This window comes from Thamnophis elegans, chromosome 3 (assembly GCF_009769535.1).
Source record: "Thamnophis elegans isolate rThaEle1 chromosome 3, rThaEle1.pri, whole genome shotgun sequence".
NCBI lineage: Eukaryota > Metazoa > Chordata > Lepidosauria > Squamata > Colubridae > Thamnophis > Thamnophis elegans.
Window position 1 is genome coordinate 122399733 of NC_045543.1, and position 14862 is coordinate 122414594.

General features: G+C 38.0%; 1 protein-coding gene across 3 annotated transcripts in view; it reads left to right on the plus strand.

Annotated features, from left to right (window-relative positions):
• Positions 1–14862, plus strand: part of PLPP1 (phospholipid phosphatase 1) — a 72152-nt gene that overhangs the window by 55036 nt on the left and 2254 nt on the right. For all 3 annotated transcript variants that reach the window (XM_032214729.1, XM_032214730.1, XM_032214732.1), the window contains one exon: positions 4360–4417. In XM_032214729.1, coding sequence (XP_032070620.1) covers positions 4360–4417 — 58 coding nt within the window. The remainder of the gene's footprint in view (positions 1–4359; positions 4418–14862) is intronic.

Genomic DNA, 14862 nt, shown 5'->3' on the forward strand with positions numbered 1-14862 from the left:
AGATCAGCCCTTAATCTATGAAGTGTACTAGATGAAACTTGTAGCTCTTGAGATAAATGACCAGCTTTGATTATTAAATTCCAAAGGAAATGAATGTATAGCTGTGAATGATAGTCACTTGTTCTATACACTCTTAAGAAGTACAGTCAGTACTAGGACCATGCATATGTAGAATATGCGGAACTTAGAATTAAATGTGTTGAACAACCTGATAAGTAAAGTAAAACTATCTCTTTACAGTTTATTTAAAGCAAGCCGCCATCTTGAGTTTGCAGATTGTTGAGCTTGTAGTCATGACGGAAACCAGTTTTCTTGCTCATTCATGGTTATAATTGATCATGCAAGATAATATGGAAATTCTTGGTCTATATGAACTTGGATTTCAGAAGCTCTTTCATGTACGAGGGATTCAACTACTTTTTGAACGTGTGAAAAGGCTTCTGTCAGATTTTATGGACCTGATCTACGGGTGTATTGTGCACATGGGAATTTTGGAGAGAGTTACATATTGATATACCACAGGTGGAGTATGCACAGATTGGGTAGGATATAGTTTCATTGCCTACAATCAAAGCAGATTCTGTCTTTCTCATCAAACAAACTGTATCAAGGGCTTTCTAACTGAGGTAATACTCTTTGTATTGTGGAAACCATTTCAAATCCCAGGGCAGAGGTATAGTTTCACTTGTCTAAAACCCTGAAATTAGATATTCAGAAGTTTTAAAATTAACTGTCTTTTCAGGGATGAACAGAAAGCAGGCCCTCATATTCTCAGCTACATAACCAAGAGCCAAAGACTCTCCATAGCAGGGGTTGATTAATCAATTTGACTTCTGTGCATTTGGCATAACTGAGATGGCACTTGGCAATCAGGCATAAAAATGGACTTTGCAGTACTCATCCATCGCGTGACCTTTAGCAGAAGCATGTGTCAAAAAGCATCTCCAGAGATAGCTCTGTCAGTGCTTTAGCTGGATACATGTGTGTTGGTTTTGACAAGGAAGACAAATGGATGTGTAGCTGCTAGTATTTTGCAGAAGTTTCAGTTTAATAAAGGACTGGCCTGCAACTTAAAAAGGCTTGGTGCATAGAAAACAATTCCTGCAGAAGCAATGTTTTGCTTCAGCCTTCCTGGAGCAGTTGGAAATGGCACAAATGGAATCCAGTTTTTTAAACTTTGTTGCGTATAGCAGGAAAAATGCAGCTGGTTATTCAGGCTGCCCGGCCCTTGAAAAGGCTTCTAAAAGATAAAAGAGCTGCCCTCTTTCCCTTCTCCTCCTACCACCTCCAATTCTGGAGTGCAGATGCAAATCTGAAAGGGCTTGGAGAGAGCATTAACATCTTTTGACTCCTAAACCTTTTGCCATTATGCCTCCCTTTAGACTAGTCTTAATGTACGCCTCTCCCTAAAAGTCAAAGACCAAAATGAACATCAGTGAACAATGAAACAGTACAATGATTGTGAAGTTTCCATGGCATCTTCGCTAAAGTGCATGCAAAGCATGCACTTAATTATAAATCTTTTGGGTGAGATATGAGTTATTCTTACTGTTGGGGTGGGGGATGTGATTGTAATTAGGTTCAGAAAATTATTGAGAAATGTTTTTTGCAGTTCATCAGTGCCCTGGAAGTCATCTCCAAAAAGCTTAGTGCAATTGAGGAAAATTCGTACTTCAAGGGAAATATTGGGTTCAAGTATTTGCTAAAAAGTTATTTTACTAGCAAATACGTTGTTCTATATGCTGTCAGGAAATAGGAAATCCTCTTGGACATCTGCAAGAAGAGTAGATGCTGAAGTCAAACTGTTCTAAAATATTGTGGTTGAGTACTGGAATATTAAGTTTTAATGTCAGTGTAACTTCATTGATGCAATGAATGTTTTTCTGTCTTTATGAAATACTTTATGAAATACTCTATTGTTGCAAAATACCATCTGCTATATTTAGTTTTCTTGGACCTGTAGCAAATGATGAAGGAGTATAACGTGGATTCAAAAGATGGCTTCAAGAATGCAGTTATGAGAAGATTGAAAACATGCCCTCCTCTTAACACATCGTATCTTGAAATGCCAGTTTTGGTAATGGTGAGGTTGGGTTTTGCAATATGGTTTGTTCTAATAGTTTATACACTGAATATGCTGGGCATATTGATGTTTTCTAGAATAGTGACTTGTTAAAGCATGTGTTACCTCTGAAAACTGACGATCTTATCTGGTCCTCTTAGCATTTATATTTTATTTAAAAGAGAGTCACATACTGGATGGAATCAATCTCTTCACACTTTTAGAAGCTGTGGCAATTTTGGTATATGGCAGAACTAAACATAGATTGCCTCAAAAAGGACATGCTGCATAACATAAAGATGCAATAAGCCTAGCATTCCCAACCTGATGTCCTGCAGAAAGTTTGGGATTACAATTCCCAGAATTCCCAACCAGCATACTTGATGGATATGCTGCCTGAAAATGAATAAATTGTTGTCCAATAAAACACAGAGGGCCCCAAATTGAGGAAGTGGTTATTGATAGCCCACTGTGACCGTCATAAATGTGAGCCAGTTGTCAAGGATCTGAATGTAAATCGCATGACTATGGGGGTCCTTCAAAGGTCATAAGTCTGAAAAATAGTCATAAGTCAATTTTTTCAGTGCTGTTGTAACTTTGAACAGTCACTAAGTGAACTGTTGTAAATTGAGGACTACCTGAAGTGTTTTTCCATGAGATGTATGCATGTATGTTTTGTGATGGGGGAAAAAGCCCATCTCTTCTAGATAGTTTCTCTCTCGATGAACCTAGAAAGAGCTCTGGTGCCAGATATCTTTAGCTTAGTAGCTCCTTCATATTTTTAAATAGCTTATTCTGGAAAGAAGTGTCAACATTAGCCTTAATGGCAAGAGTGAGAAGTCAAAATAAAATGTATGCTGTAGGTTTATATTATCTGACTTGTTGAAATAAACCTTTCCAGGAGTATGCAAAGGACACTTATTATGAAACAATAACTTCCTGAAAGCTTTTGAGACCTGATGTGTGATCTGTTATTGGGATGATTTAAATAATTTAGCAACATGGCGAGAGAGGAAGATGAAATACAACTAAATAAGGATCAGAGTGTCCAGAGAGGGGCACTTTCTCATTGTGGTTTGCTTATTTACCAACTAGGGCTGGAGGGACAAAGATTGAAAGATGATGTCTGCAGAAACACTGCAAGAGTTTGGAAAATAAATGGCTGGCAGGAGGGAACAAAATGTTCTGCTCTGAGGCTGCCTTTGGAAGAAAGAGTTGTAGAGGAACATTTAGCAGTATCTCTATTGTGCCTCTGTTTAAAATATTAGAACCATGGGCAGGCAGTGACAGAGAGAAGAAAAAGAAATGCAGCTGGGGAACTGATAAGCTATAAAGGACAGGTATTTCCAGCTGGAATTAGAGTACCATTAATAACTTTCTCTGAAGCTCTCTAAGAGAGACATGATCTTGATGGTAATCTGTGTCTGGAAACATGAAAGTATAGCTAATATACTATGGTGCATTCTGATGTTGAAAGGTCAAGCTATATTGGCTGTGTCTTTTGGCAACGCTGCATCCAAGAATAGAAGACTAATTGTAATAGTCTGAAATCCTTGGCATGAACATGTTTAGGCACAGTGTTTGCTCTTCTCTCACTCTCATCTTTTCCATCCATATATGGAGATAATATGGTCTAGTTCTGCGTAGTTATGATCACCCCTTGCATCAAGGCTAGGAATCAAAACTTGTGAGAACCCCCAAAGTCAACTGAGCACCCCACACTATAAAATCCAAAATTAGTCAATCCTATATCTCCCAAGCTGTTCGCAGTTATTTTAATAATGCTGAGTCATTTATATTGTGGATTAATACTCTCATAATATTTTGGGCAGATAAGCCAAACTTCAAAGCAGTGCAGAATCAAACAGAGAAATGTTAAAATTCTAGAGCCTTGTTCAATATATAGATGAACATTTTAATTTATTAATTCAAGTGAACATAACTCAGGGTAAAAAACTCATCTTGAATACAAATTATAAATTGTGTGTAAACTACAAAAGTACTGTTATTACTCTTCTTGCTTCTGTTTGGATCTTCTTTATATCCCTGACTTCTCTTTCACGGACTCAGCAAAGTATTTTTTTTTACAATTTTTCAGTAAGGAAGGCATGAGAAATAGTCAGTTGTCTAAGGTTATTCGGTGTATTTTGCCAAATTCAGATTTTTCAGATTCAAATGTGGAAAAATATCTTATGTTTGCTCTACATTTTTCCCTTTTTTTAAAAGGAAAAGATTTTTGTATGCTAAAAAAATAACAAATGCACACTCACTTATTTGCATTTATTCTTATTTTTCAGACTGTCATTTTATTCTGGACATTCGTCATTCTCCATGTATTGCATGCTGTTTCTAGCAGTAAGTATATGTATTTTTAGCAGCTGATTATGATATTTAAAAAGTTTGAGGTAGAAATATTTGCTGCATCAGCAGAATTTCTTTTGGGCTGTTTGTGCAAGGTACACATTAAATAAAAGTCATATGGGGGTGGAATGGGGGTGTTTGGAATGCTGGTCAATACCTACCAGCAGACTTCCATTGAATTAACTGGATGTTTTCAGGACACATGAACAAGTAATCAGATTGCGGAGTAATTGTAGTTAGCATTCTGCCCTGTATGGTTAAAATAGACCTGGTAAAATAGTTTGACTATTATACTGTTAAGGTAGCAATAGCAAAGGGAACATAGCCAAACTCAGCAAAACTAAAGATCCATTAAAGTTGAATCTTAGGTGGAAATTCTTGCATAAGAAGAAAGTGGAAAGCAGAGCAACTGGCAGTACTTTAAACGATGCTGAGAGTCACTTCTTCACCCTAGAGGCAGTACAAGATCCTAGCTGCGGTATTTTTGATGTGGAAGACATCCCTTTTTGCTTACCATTATAACACAATTAAACCAACTCTAAAAGACAATTTGTGAAACCACAGTTGCCATTTGTCGGAATCCCAATTAAGTAGCATGTGTGGATGCTCCATTTTTTTATTCATTTACATTGCATAGAAAGAAGATAGCTTTCATGTAGTATAGAATTCAATTGAAAGTTTTAAAAACAAAGGTTAAAAAAAGTTATTTAATTTATATTCCACCTTTATGATTTTTATAAACAACTCAAAATGACAACATATATAATATTCCTTTCTCCTCCTATTTTTCCCATACCAAAAATTCTGTGAGATAAATTTGACTGAGAAAGGCTGACTGGCCCAAAGTCATCATCCAGCTGGATTTTATGCTTAAAGTGGGACTAGAACTCAAGTTTCTAGCCTGGTGCCCTCATCTTTAGACCAAGGTGGCACTTTGGCCTAATTAGAAGGTTACTTTGTACACATTTGGGGCATAAATAGCTAATATCAAAGTTTAGCCCCATGGAAATTAACTTCCACCCTAACAAATCTCATCAGTCAATACATGTTCTGGTTTTAATTGGAGATTTAGTCTCATCTAGCAACTTCATTTGAGTCTCCATCAATTTCTCTAGAAATTAACAAAAAAAAAAAAACAGAATAAGAAACTTGGAAGGGACCTTGGAGGTCTTCTAGTTCAAACCCCTGCTCAGGTAGGAAATCCTATACCATTTCAGACAAAAGGTTGTCCAATCTCTTCTTAAAACTTCCAGTGTTGGAGCATTCACAACTTCTGGAAGCAAGTTGTTCCACTGATTAATTGTTCTGTCAGGAAATTTCTCCTTAGTTCTAGGTTGCTTCTTTCCTTGATTAGTTTCCATCTATTGCTATTATCTTTGTTGCTCTTCTGGGCATTCTTTTTAGAGTCTCAACATCTTTTTTACATCATGGCGACCAAATTCTCTTGTCTTCTGGACAAAATTCAATCAAATTCTCTCCTATTTAAAAGTTTGTTTTTTTTAAAAAAAAATCACACTTTCCAGTTTGTCACATTGAAATGAAATCATTTTCGTTTGAAGTCTATCAGTAAAAAAACACCCCTCGTTTCTCTTATGCAATACTCTAATTGGAATTTCTTTAGTCACACTTACAGTATTATTAATGCCTGCATTTCCATATTTGGTAGGGTCTTGCAACTTAAAAGTGAATTCAACTTCAGAAAGATTAATGACATCCAATGATTTTTATCTAATAGAGTGGACAGCCTCTTTTTAACATGTGTTACATGCACTTCCATATGAATGCGAAAAAGGGATAGAGCTTCAGTTGCATAGAGCTGTCATGGCTGCCATTTAACTGTTTTTAATCATCCTCTTGAACACTTCTGGGTGGAAGTGGAGAACTGTAATAGTTTTTTGGAGTGCTGAGCTGCTTTTTAAATCACATTCAGAGTACTCTAAACATATTTTAGAGAAGTAATTGAAGCAAGACTATAGTATTCTTATTTTCAGTAACATTTATTTCAAGATGGTCCTTTGGCCATTATACAACAAATGGGTAACAACACAAAAAAATCTAATCATAAATCTTGAAAGTCAACAGTACAAAAGTCAATAAAAAACAAATGTTAAAAAATATTCAATGAATCATTTTAAGCTGAAAATAATTCTTTTAAATCTAGGCACTCATCCATGAGAAGAGCATTCCTACCTTTTTATTATTCACAAATTTCTCATTTGCTTCAGTGGGTCAGAGTAACTGGCAAACCTAATTTGTATTTGTCTTGACATTGTTTTTTGCTTCAGGTTAGAGAAATTGCCCATTTGTTTGGAGGGATTAAAACCAATTTATAAAAGAAGAAGAAAGTGGTTCTCACATTTTTATTCCTCCAAACTAACATTTCCTAACCTGGCCTCTTTGTTTTGATTAAGCTGCCACTAGTCCTGAACATTTGAAGGCATATAGCCAAACAATCTTGCCTTGTTGGGCAAGGCTGGCATGTCACAAAGTATTCACTGCCTTCCTTGACTTATTTCTATAATAAAGGTGGGATTTAAGAAATCTGATGAAATAAATCGAAAGTGAATTTTGGTTACAAGATAACTAAGCGATTTCTTTTTAATAAAAGCTGCACGGTTTACCTTAGCTCCATGTTCTTAAGTTACAATAAGAATGTTAGACAGAAAGTATTCTTGACAATACATTATAAAGCACTAATGACATACTGAACTTCATGAGAAAACTCTCTCCCCCTCCTTTCCCTAGGCATAGCATGAGTTAGCATGGATCTTGAGAATGTCTGAGGAATTTCCCTGTAGGAACACTCTCAATTCTTGAATGAGTTGGTGGTATTATTGTATGTGGCAAGCAAGTGTTGGTCCAATTGTGAAGCTCTTTCCTATTAAAGTGTCTTGCCTCTGCAACATACAGATGTACGCTCCATTAGATAGTGCAGGATTTTCCCCCCTGTCAGTCGGAGACATCGGATAACCTGTTTCAAATGTTCTTTCCAAGCTGCTTCATCCTGCTGCTTGCACGCTTAGCTCCAGCTGTGAGTCTGTGCTGCTCGTGACTCTCCGGTTCCTCACATGTGGCATTACTCACAGCTTGGATTAATCATAAGCAGCCACTTCAGACTCCAGCCTCTGGAGGACCAAAGGAATCTGACATATGTTAGTTTGACTGACTGTGCACACAAACAAAATCCCAAAGCCAACCCAAAAACTACAGTTGTGCAATCCAGCCACATTGACAACTAGATTGCAGTTCTGAAGAAACTGTTGGCACTTCATATTTTCCTTACTCCATCACAGTGTTCAGTTCAAATTCTGCCCTTTAAAATCTTCCAGATTGTAAAAAGGTCCACATGCTTTTTGAGCAAGGTTATGTTTGGATCTGGCAGATCCCTCAACCTGCTGGTTACTCAAATCCATTTGCTGAACCCCCAACTCACTGTAATTACTATTCTCAGTGAAGTTTCTGGTCCTTTCTGACAGCCCCCCCCCCCCCCCCCCGGCACTATTATGTTCTAATGGGTAGCCTTTGGCCTGCTTAAAAAGATGCACACAAACCTATTTTGCAACACAACTTGAAATCCAGCATCACATCAGTAAATATTTTCCTTTTTCCACTGCAATCTTCATTCCCAAACACTCCTTTAGAAATTCCTCCACACTTCCGGAACATATTCAGGCTGCATTTATATTATTCTCTTAATCTGGATTTGCACAAGATGTTAAATGATATCAAATGAGATGGCTTTGATTACAGGCTAAGCCTTAAAAAAGTTAACTTTCGCCAACCATATCATATTATAGTTCAGGACAGCTATACAGATAGATATGACATTGATCATAATTGGTACTATTTGGATGTTTCTTACTCAGCCGATGGCAGCATCTGGCTGACTCAATCTGAGTAAGAAGCTAAGCAGAAGAGGACTTGGTTAATACTTTTGGTGAGACCTGTAGGGTTGCAGGCTAGATTGGGAAAAATCAATGGCAAATTGCTTCCATATGGCTCCTAAGAAGCCATAGTGATGCAGCCATAGGAAATAAAGCCACCTTTGCAGAGGTCTGTTACTGCATTTCAGCCCTTGGGCCCAGGAATTAATTATGGTGAGACCTGCTTAGTCTTTGAATAGAAGACTTCCAAGAAATCCTAGGATAGTAGACTCTGCAATAAGGAGGAACAGGCCAGGGGTGGGTTGCTGCCGGCATTGCACAAATGACAATCATATGACTTGGGACACTGAATTTGTAGTAAATGCATGTCAGTTGCCAAATGCCTAAATTTTGATCATGTGACCAGTGGAATGCTGCAATGGACTAAAGTGTTAGGTCATAAAATACTTTTTTCAGGGCTGTCGTATCTTCAAATAGTTGTTCAACAAATGGTTATAAGTTGAAGTCTACCTGAAACGCTTGCTGGTTATACATGGTTTATGTATATTTTAAGTTCAAGAACTCTGAGTTACTTTTTGTTCCTATTTTACTGCTATAGTCTTAGTAGATGATACTAACAAGCCAGACTTCATCAACTGCATATGCTAAGCACTGCCAGCTAGGATGGTGGACTGCTTGAGAATTTTAAACCTCTAACATAAATTAAAAAACAATAATTTTAAAAGGCCATAAGAAGGCAGTGACAATTAATTTCATATGACTGTCAGGAAGGCTGCATGGATGCAGTCCCTAGGCATCATATTCAACTTGCAGTGTTTACATTTTTTGGGCTCTTCTCAGCAGTAATAGTCCTTGACTGAGCCTAAAGGAAACTTTCAATGAGTCTGTTAAGAAAATGCTATTCTTCTTAGCCTATGGAAACCAAAGAAATTATTCAGCAGAGCAGACAAATTTAGTCCTAACAATTGGCAGGGATTTGAAAATTAGACATATAATTCACATAACGTCCAAAAGTTAACGTCCCTTGATTTAAGGCAGGTGTCAAACTCTATTTCATTGAGGGCCACATCAGGGTTGTGTTTGACTTTGGGAGGCCAGGGTGGGTGTGGCCATGGGGTGGCCAGCTCAATTTCACTCATGTCAGGGTTGCCTATGGAGGGCCGAGCACTCTGCCAGCAAAAATGGGCTCCCAAGCTCCATTTTTGGCTGCAATGTTCTCCTGCAACCCTCTGCCAGCAAAAACGGAGCTTGGGACCACTGGCAGAGGGCTGCAGGAGGCCGTTATGGCTAAAACGGAGATTGGGAGGGCTGCATGCAGAGTGTTTTTAGCAAATTGTGGGGGAAGAGTTTAAGCCATGTTTTTTGGGATGGGTGTGTGTTGCAAGGCAAGAACCCCCCCCCCCCCCAACTGCTGCTTTCTTGAAGAAGAAAACTGAGTCCAACTGCTTTTAAGTACTGTGAAGGTGGGGGGGATAAGCTAGAGACACAGTCATGTTCATGTCTTTCTGGCCCTTAGTGAAATGGAGATATTTATCTCTTCTGTAATCTCTATATGGCAATGATTATTACTTAGCAGACATGTGTGAGCTGTATACACATGCTAGGAACATGTGTAATGACCATTTACAACTACCGCCACAGACTTAAAACATATCAAATTCATTGTTTCTGTGGATACATTCTGCCTAATTATTGGTATAAAGCTATGACAACCATATGGCATATGTGTCAGTGTTACTGATTTGACTTTTTGGCCTTTGTATGTGATTTATTTATGCTAGGATTTCCTTTTACGGAAAAATACTTAAGAAAACTCTGCATATATCTGGCCGTTTTTTATTCTATACTCACATCCATCCTCAATGAAGAAACCTAGACATATATAATGTTCCACACCAGCTTCTAAACAATCTTTCCTTGAAATGGGAGGTTGGATACAAGTTACTATTTCTCAAAACAGCAGGGTCAAAGAATCGCTCATTGAGAAAGATGCCTATCATGGCTTCCTTCAAGGAAGATGGCCCAATTCCTCTTCCAAAGAGACAATAAACAGTCTTCTGCTACCTCCTTGACTGCTGTGCCCCAAGTAGGGCAAGAACGGTGACACTCAAAATAGAGGAGCCTGACCTCAAAGCAATCTCAGATAGCCTCACAAGATGGTATGTTTGTCATCTTGATAGGCTTCAATGATAACTAAGTGAATGTTTTGCTAAGTAACTCTGCTTTTTGTCATAAAATAGTTTGTGGGGTTTTCCCACAATGCTTTAAAAGTCCCTCTTATCATATCTTCCTTTTTATGAATAGCATATGCTATTAACTTCTTTTCTCTTGAATTTTGAAGAGATGGCCTACTGCGATGTTGTCAGCTAAACTGCTCTCTGTATAATACTCCTCCCTCTTTAAAGGGCTTTGTGACCCGAAAAACACAATGGAAAAAATTCTCCCCCTCATCTCTGGGTAAAATGTTGTTTGATGAGAGTTTTCTTACTGCTAATAATTAAAAAACACCAATGTAAAGCTACTTCAGAGGAACCTTTGGTACATTTATTACAGATTAAGGACACATTGAGTCTTGACTAGTATTTCCTTTTTAAGAGCTGTGTGGACGATATGTTACCATTAAGATTAACTCAGACTCACAGAATGCATCTTTACTGTAGAAATTTCCTATTTCCTGAATTCTTACTGGCCCTGTCTTTACCACCTTGCTGTCTCAGTAAGAAGCTTCCTTACTGGTGGTTCTGGCATGCTGACTGAATCAAAAGTTGCTGGTTCGGTAAAGAGTGGAAGCCCAGCTACTACAGACAAGATGTTTGTACTGTCACATGATCCTTTGCATCAGGAGACTATTGCTAAAGACTGATTTCATCACTGGCCCTCTTCATTGATCAGGCAGGCAACAGTCTGTGTGGAACAAAAGAGTAAAAAAACAAAAAAACAACAGGCAGAATACTACTTGCATTCTACCAAGGGCAGTTGGCATGATTGCCATAACAAATTTCATAATTTGACAGTGTAAAATAAATGTAGAGATTTATCTGGAGTTGTAGAGGGATCAGAAAATTTCAAAATCGGGTCCTAATGCAAGTCTACATGGCTGTGCAGGTGCATCTCTTCAGAACCAGTGGGGGACAGTTTTTGAAGCAGCTGAGGTCTGCAAATTTCCATGTCTAGCAAAGCACCATATTTAAATGCTATCCCTAGTGTCTAATGTCCTAGGAGACCCTGTGGCAGGATGGCCTATTGGCTAAGGCAAAAGCAGTAGGCATGGTTTGCCCACTATAGGCTGAGTTTTAGAGGTATGTTCTTTGCAAACTGGGGCAGTCTTGGCAGTTGAGAGGCTTTTTTCAGCCTCATATCTTTTGCTTGGCAGATTAGCTCTGCAAAATAGGTTAGCTGACTGGATTTAAAAGTCTGCACTGAAAAACTTTAAAAATCATCATCTAAAGAAAATGTTACGGTTCAGGAGTTAGTTCAATCCTATGCCTACATTTGGACCAAAGTACAACCTCTTCGTGTGTGTTGACCTAATCAGTTGACCCTTTTTTGGTGCTACCTTCAAATGTTTAACCATTTTCAAAGAATAGGGTGTGAGATTTACACACATCCAACGAAGTCCATCCATGAGTCTATAGAAATAAAGGGGCGTGTCTCTGTATGTCAAGAACAGAAAAGAAAACTGAAGAAATGTAAAGAAGGGATTGGTGATCTTACTGTATATGAACTGGTTCAGGTATCTAAATTTTCCTTGTTCATACCAAGTGTTGTTATGCTTGAATCCTTTTTCTCTCTGCTGCCTTCATTCCATTGAAGATCATAAACACACCAAATGAATAGAATTTAGCCCTGTAAAGAAAAACCAGGACTAGGATTCAAAGTGCCCTTTTAGGTGACTTTAAGATGTTGCCTGGGCCCACTTCATTAAATGGCTTCCCTTGTGATTATGATCTGTTATGGACATTAGAATGCTCTCAGCATCTTTGCCCTGCTTGCCCTTATGAGACTGAGATATATAATTGCACCATCCCTCTATTTCAACAGGGATTGTATTCAGCAGAAATATTCATAGGTGTTCACTGTACAAGATAGGGCTGTGAATTAGATGATCACCTCGGACTTAAAATCCCCTTTGTTTTCTGTGGTCTTGGTTTTAAAAATGATATGCAGGCATCTGACTTACATTTAGTGTTTAAGCAGGGGTGGGTTCCTGCAGGCCCTACTGCTGGTTTGCTTATGTGTGCGCTGTGTATGCGCTTGATGCAGCTGTGCATGCATGCACCATGCAATTAAAATTGTTCTCTGTATGTGCAGAACTGAAAAACAAGATGGTGCCGCCAGAGAACCAGTTTGGGGGTGTGGCAGGCCTGGGACGCTGCCGGTTCCCGCAACCCTGGTCAGCAAACCACTACTGGTTTGGCCGAACCTGTCCGAACCAGTAGGAACCCATCACTGTGTATATGACAAAGAGAGGCTGAAGCTATAATATAGAGTTTAAGGCTTAAAAATTATCTGATTATCTCAACCTTTGTTTGAAGTCTGACTCTTGCAGATGTACACCTCCTCCTCTATTCTTTCATTCAGTAGTTCTTTGTAGATATTACAAACAAAACGTAATGCATGGCTTGCATCTTATAAGCTGTTACGATTGTGTGAGAAGAGATCTCATTGCAGAGTATAATTGCATGGAAACACATAGCAGGAGCAGATTGTAGTGGAAAATTTGGCTGTGGTGGAGCACGTCATCAACAGACACTAAGAAGAATCTTAAAAAAAAATGAAAATCTGTCCTGTTGAGGCAACTCAGAGGATTTGGCAGTCTATGAACAAAGAACTAGAGAAAATGACTAGAAGTAATTACATATTACTCATTTTTTTTGTCTGATCTTCTACAACTATCTAATGGTTGTTCCAAAAACCCTTTTAAGTTTGCTGGCTGTGATGTTTATAACCTTAGAAAGCAAATGCTTCTCTTCTTGGAAATATATTATATGGATCCATGGTACTTTTTGAAAAAGGAATGTAGCAGAATGAGGGTTGCATTTCAACTTCCAATGAACAAAACTCTTGGATCAAAAGCCAGGAATATTATACTTAGTATATTTGTAGCAAAAATTGTATGTTTAATTATGAGTGAAATGTTACCTACCTTACCTAACGTATCTTGATATAACCTATGGATGATCATGACCTATGGGGAGGTCATTTTAAATTAATGAAAGAACTTTAAAATGTAGCCTGTAAATACATCATCATGTAATATAATTAAATACAATATAAATTACCACCTTTGGAATAGGGTAGAGAAATGCCTCCATTGTAAATTTATAAACAAGTCATTTGTCTCCATCCTTTTGCTCAGGACCAGGGAGCTGAGAAATGCCTTGGCACTGATGTCTCCATGACCAGCATCTTTCAAACTCCCACTCTGCTGTAACCACTTAACCCTTCGTACTCCCTGCAATTGGCAGCAGTCCAAAAACTTGCACAATATTCATGAAAAAGCCATTGGAAACATCTTAGTTGCTGAACAAACTGAAATATAATTCTTGGTTCACCTGTGTACTATTTGTACAATTTATATGCCACTCCCAATTAAAAAAGATTCTAATCATTAGCTACCCAATGCTTGCAATAATCTCTACCTTGAAAAGCCTAATGGCATTCAATTAACAGCTTCTGAAAGATGGTGGAACTTGGCGATAATATGAATATAGGATTTTATAATAGTTGTGCAGATAAAGGAAACTAAGATTACAGAATCTTTTCAGTTTAATACACAGTAGTGTAAATTTTTTAAAAAGGCTTTGAATCTTTAGGATGAGTTTATAAATTTTATAATCTACAAATGGGCATGGATGGCATATAGATTTTAGAATAGAGAATAAATAATATTTTTCATTTCCCTCAATATAGAGATCTGATCTCAGAGGAACTCTGTGGTTATCCTACCTCCTGCCACTCTGTCTTCAGAGCTTTTATGATATAATGTCCCAGAAAGTGATGTGCCCTGAGAAATCCCAAATATGCTGCATCCAACCCCTTCCAACCTTAGAAGAATCACTTAATTTGCCTCAGTTGTAAATGTATTTTATATATTTTATTTCCTCATTAATAATAATTTAACATCTGAAGAAGAGAGACAGTGCAGCAAATGTTGTTGTTTCTTTATTTCTTCCGGGAGCCTGGCAAAACACTCAGCAACTTAGTGCCTCTAACATATGGAAATAAAATCCATGAATAAACATTAAAGCCACGTTTCCTGTTTTGCCATCTCAGTTGTTCAGAGTCCTGCTTTATGAAACCATTTCTACTTCAGGGAGGTTCAAACACCACATTTTAATCACTCATTCAATTTTGACATATTGGCAAGTCGTATGAAACCCTACCAGCTACCACCTAGCTCCAAGGCACTCAACCCGTTTTGTGTTAGAACCACAAGTTTCTAAACGACTGTCTTAAGGTTCCACCTTTTCTCCCACTCATAACCACATATACCACCTTCCCTCCTACATGTGTAATGTCGCTCTGCCAACTACAGCAATTGCTTGTGCGTGG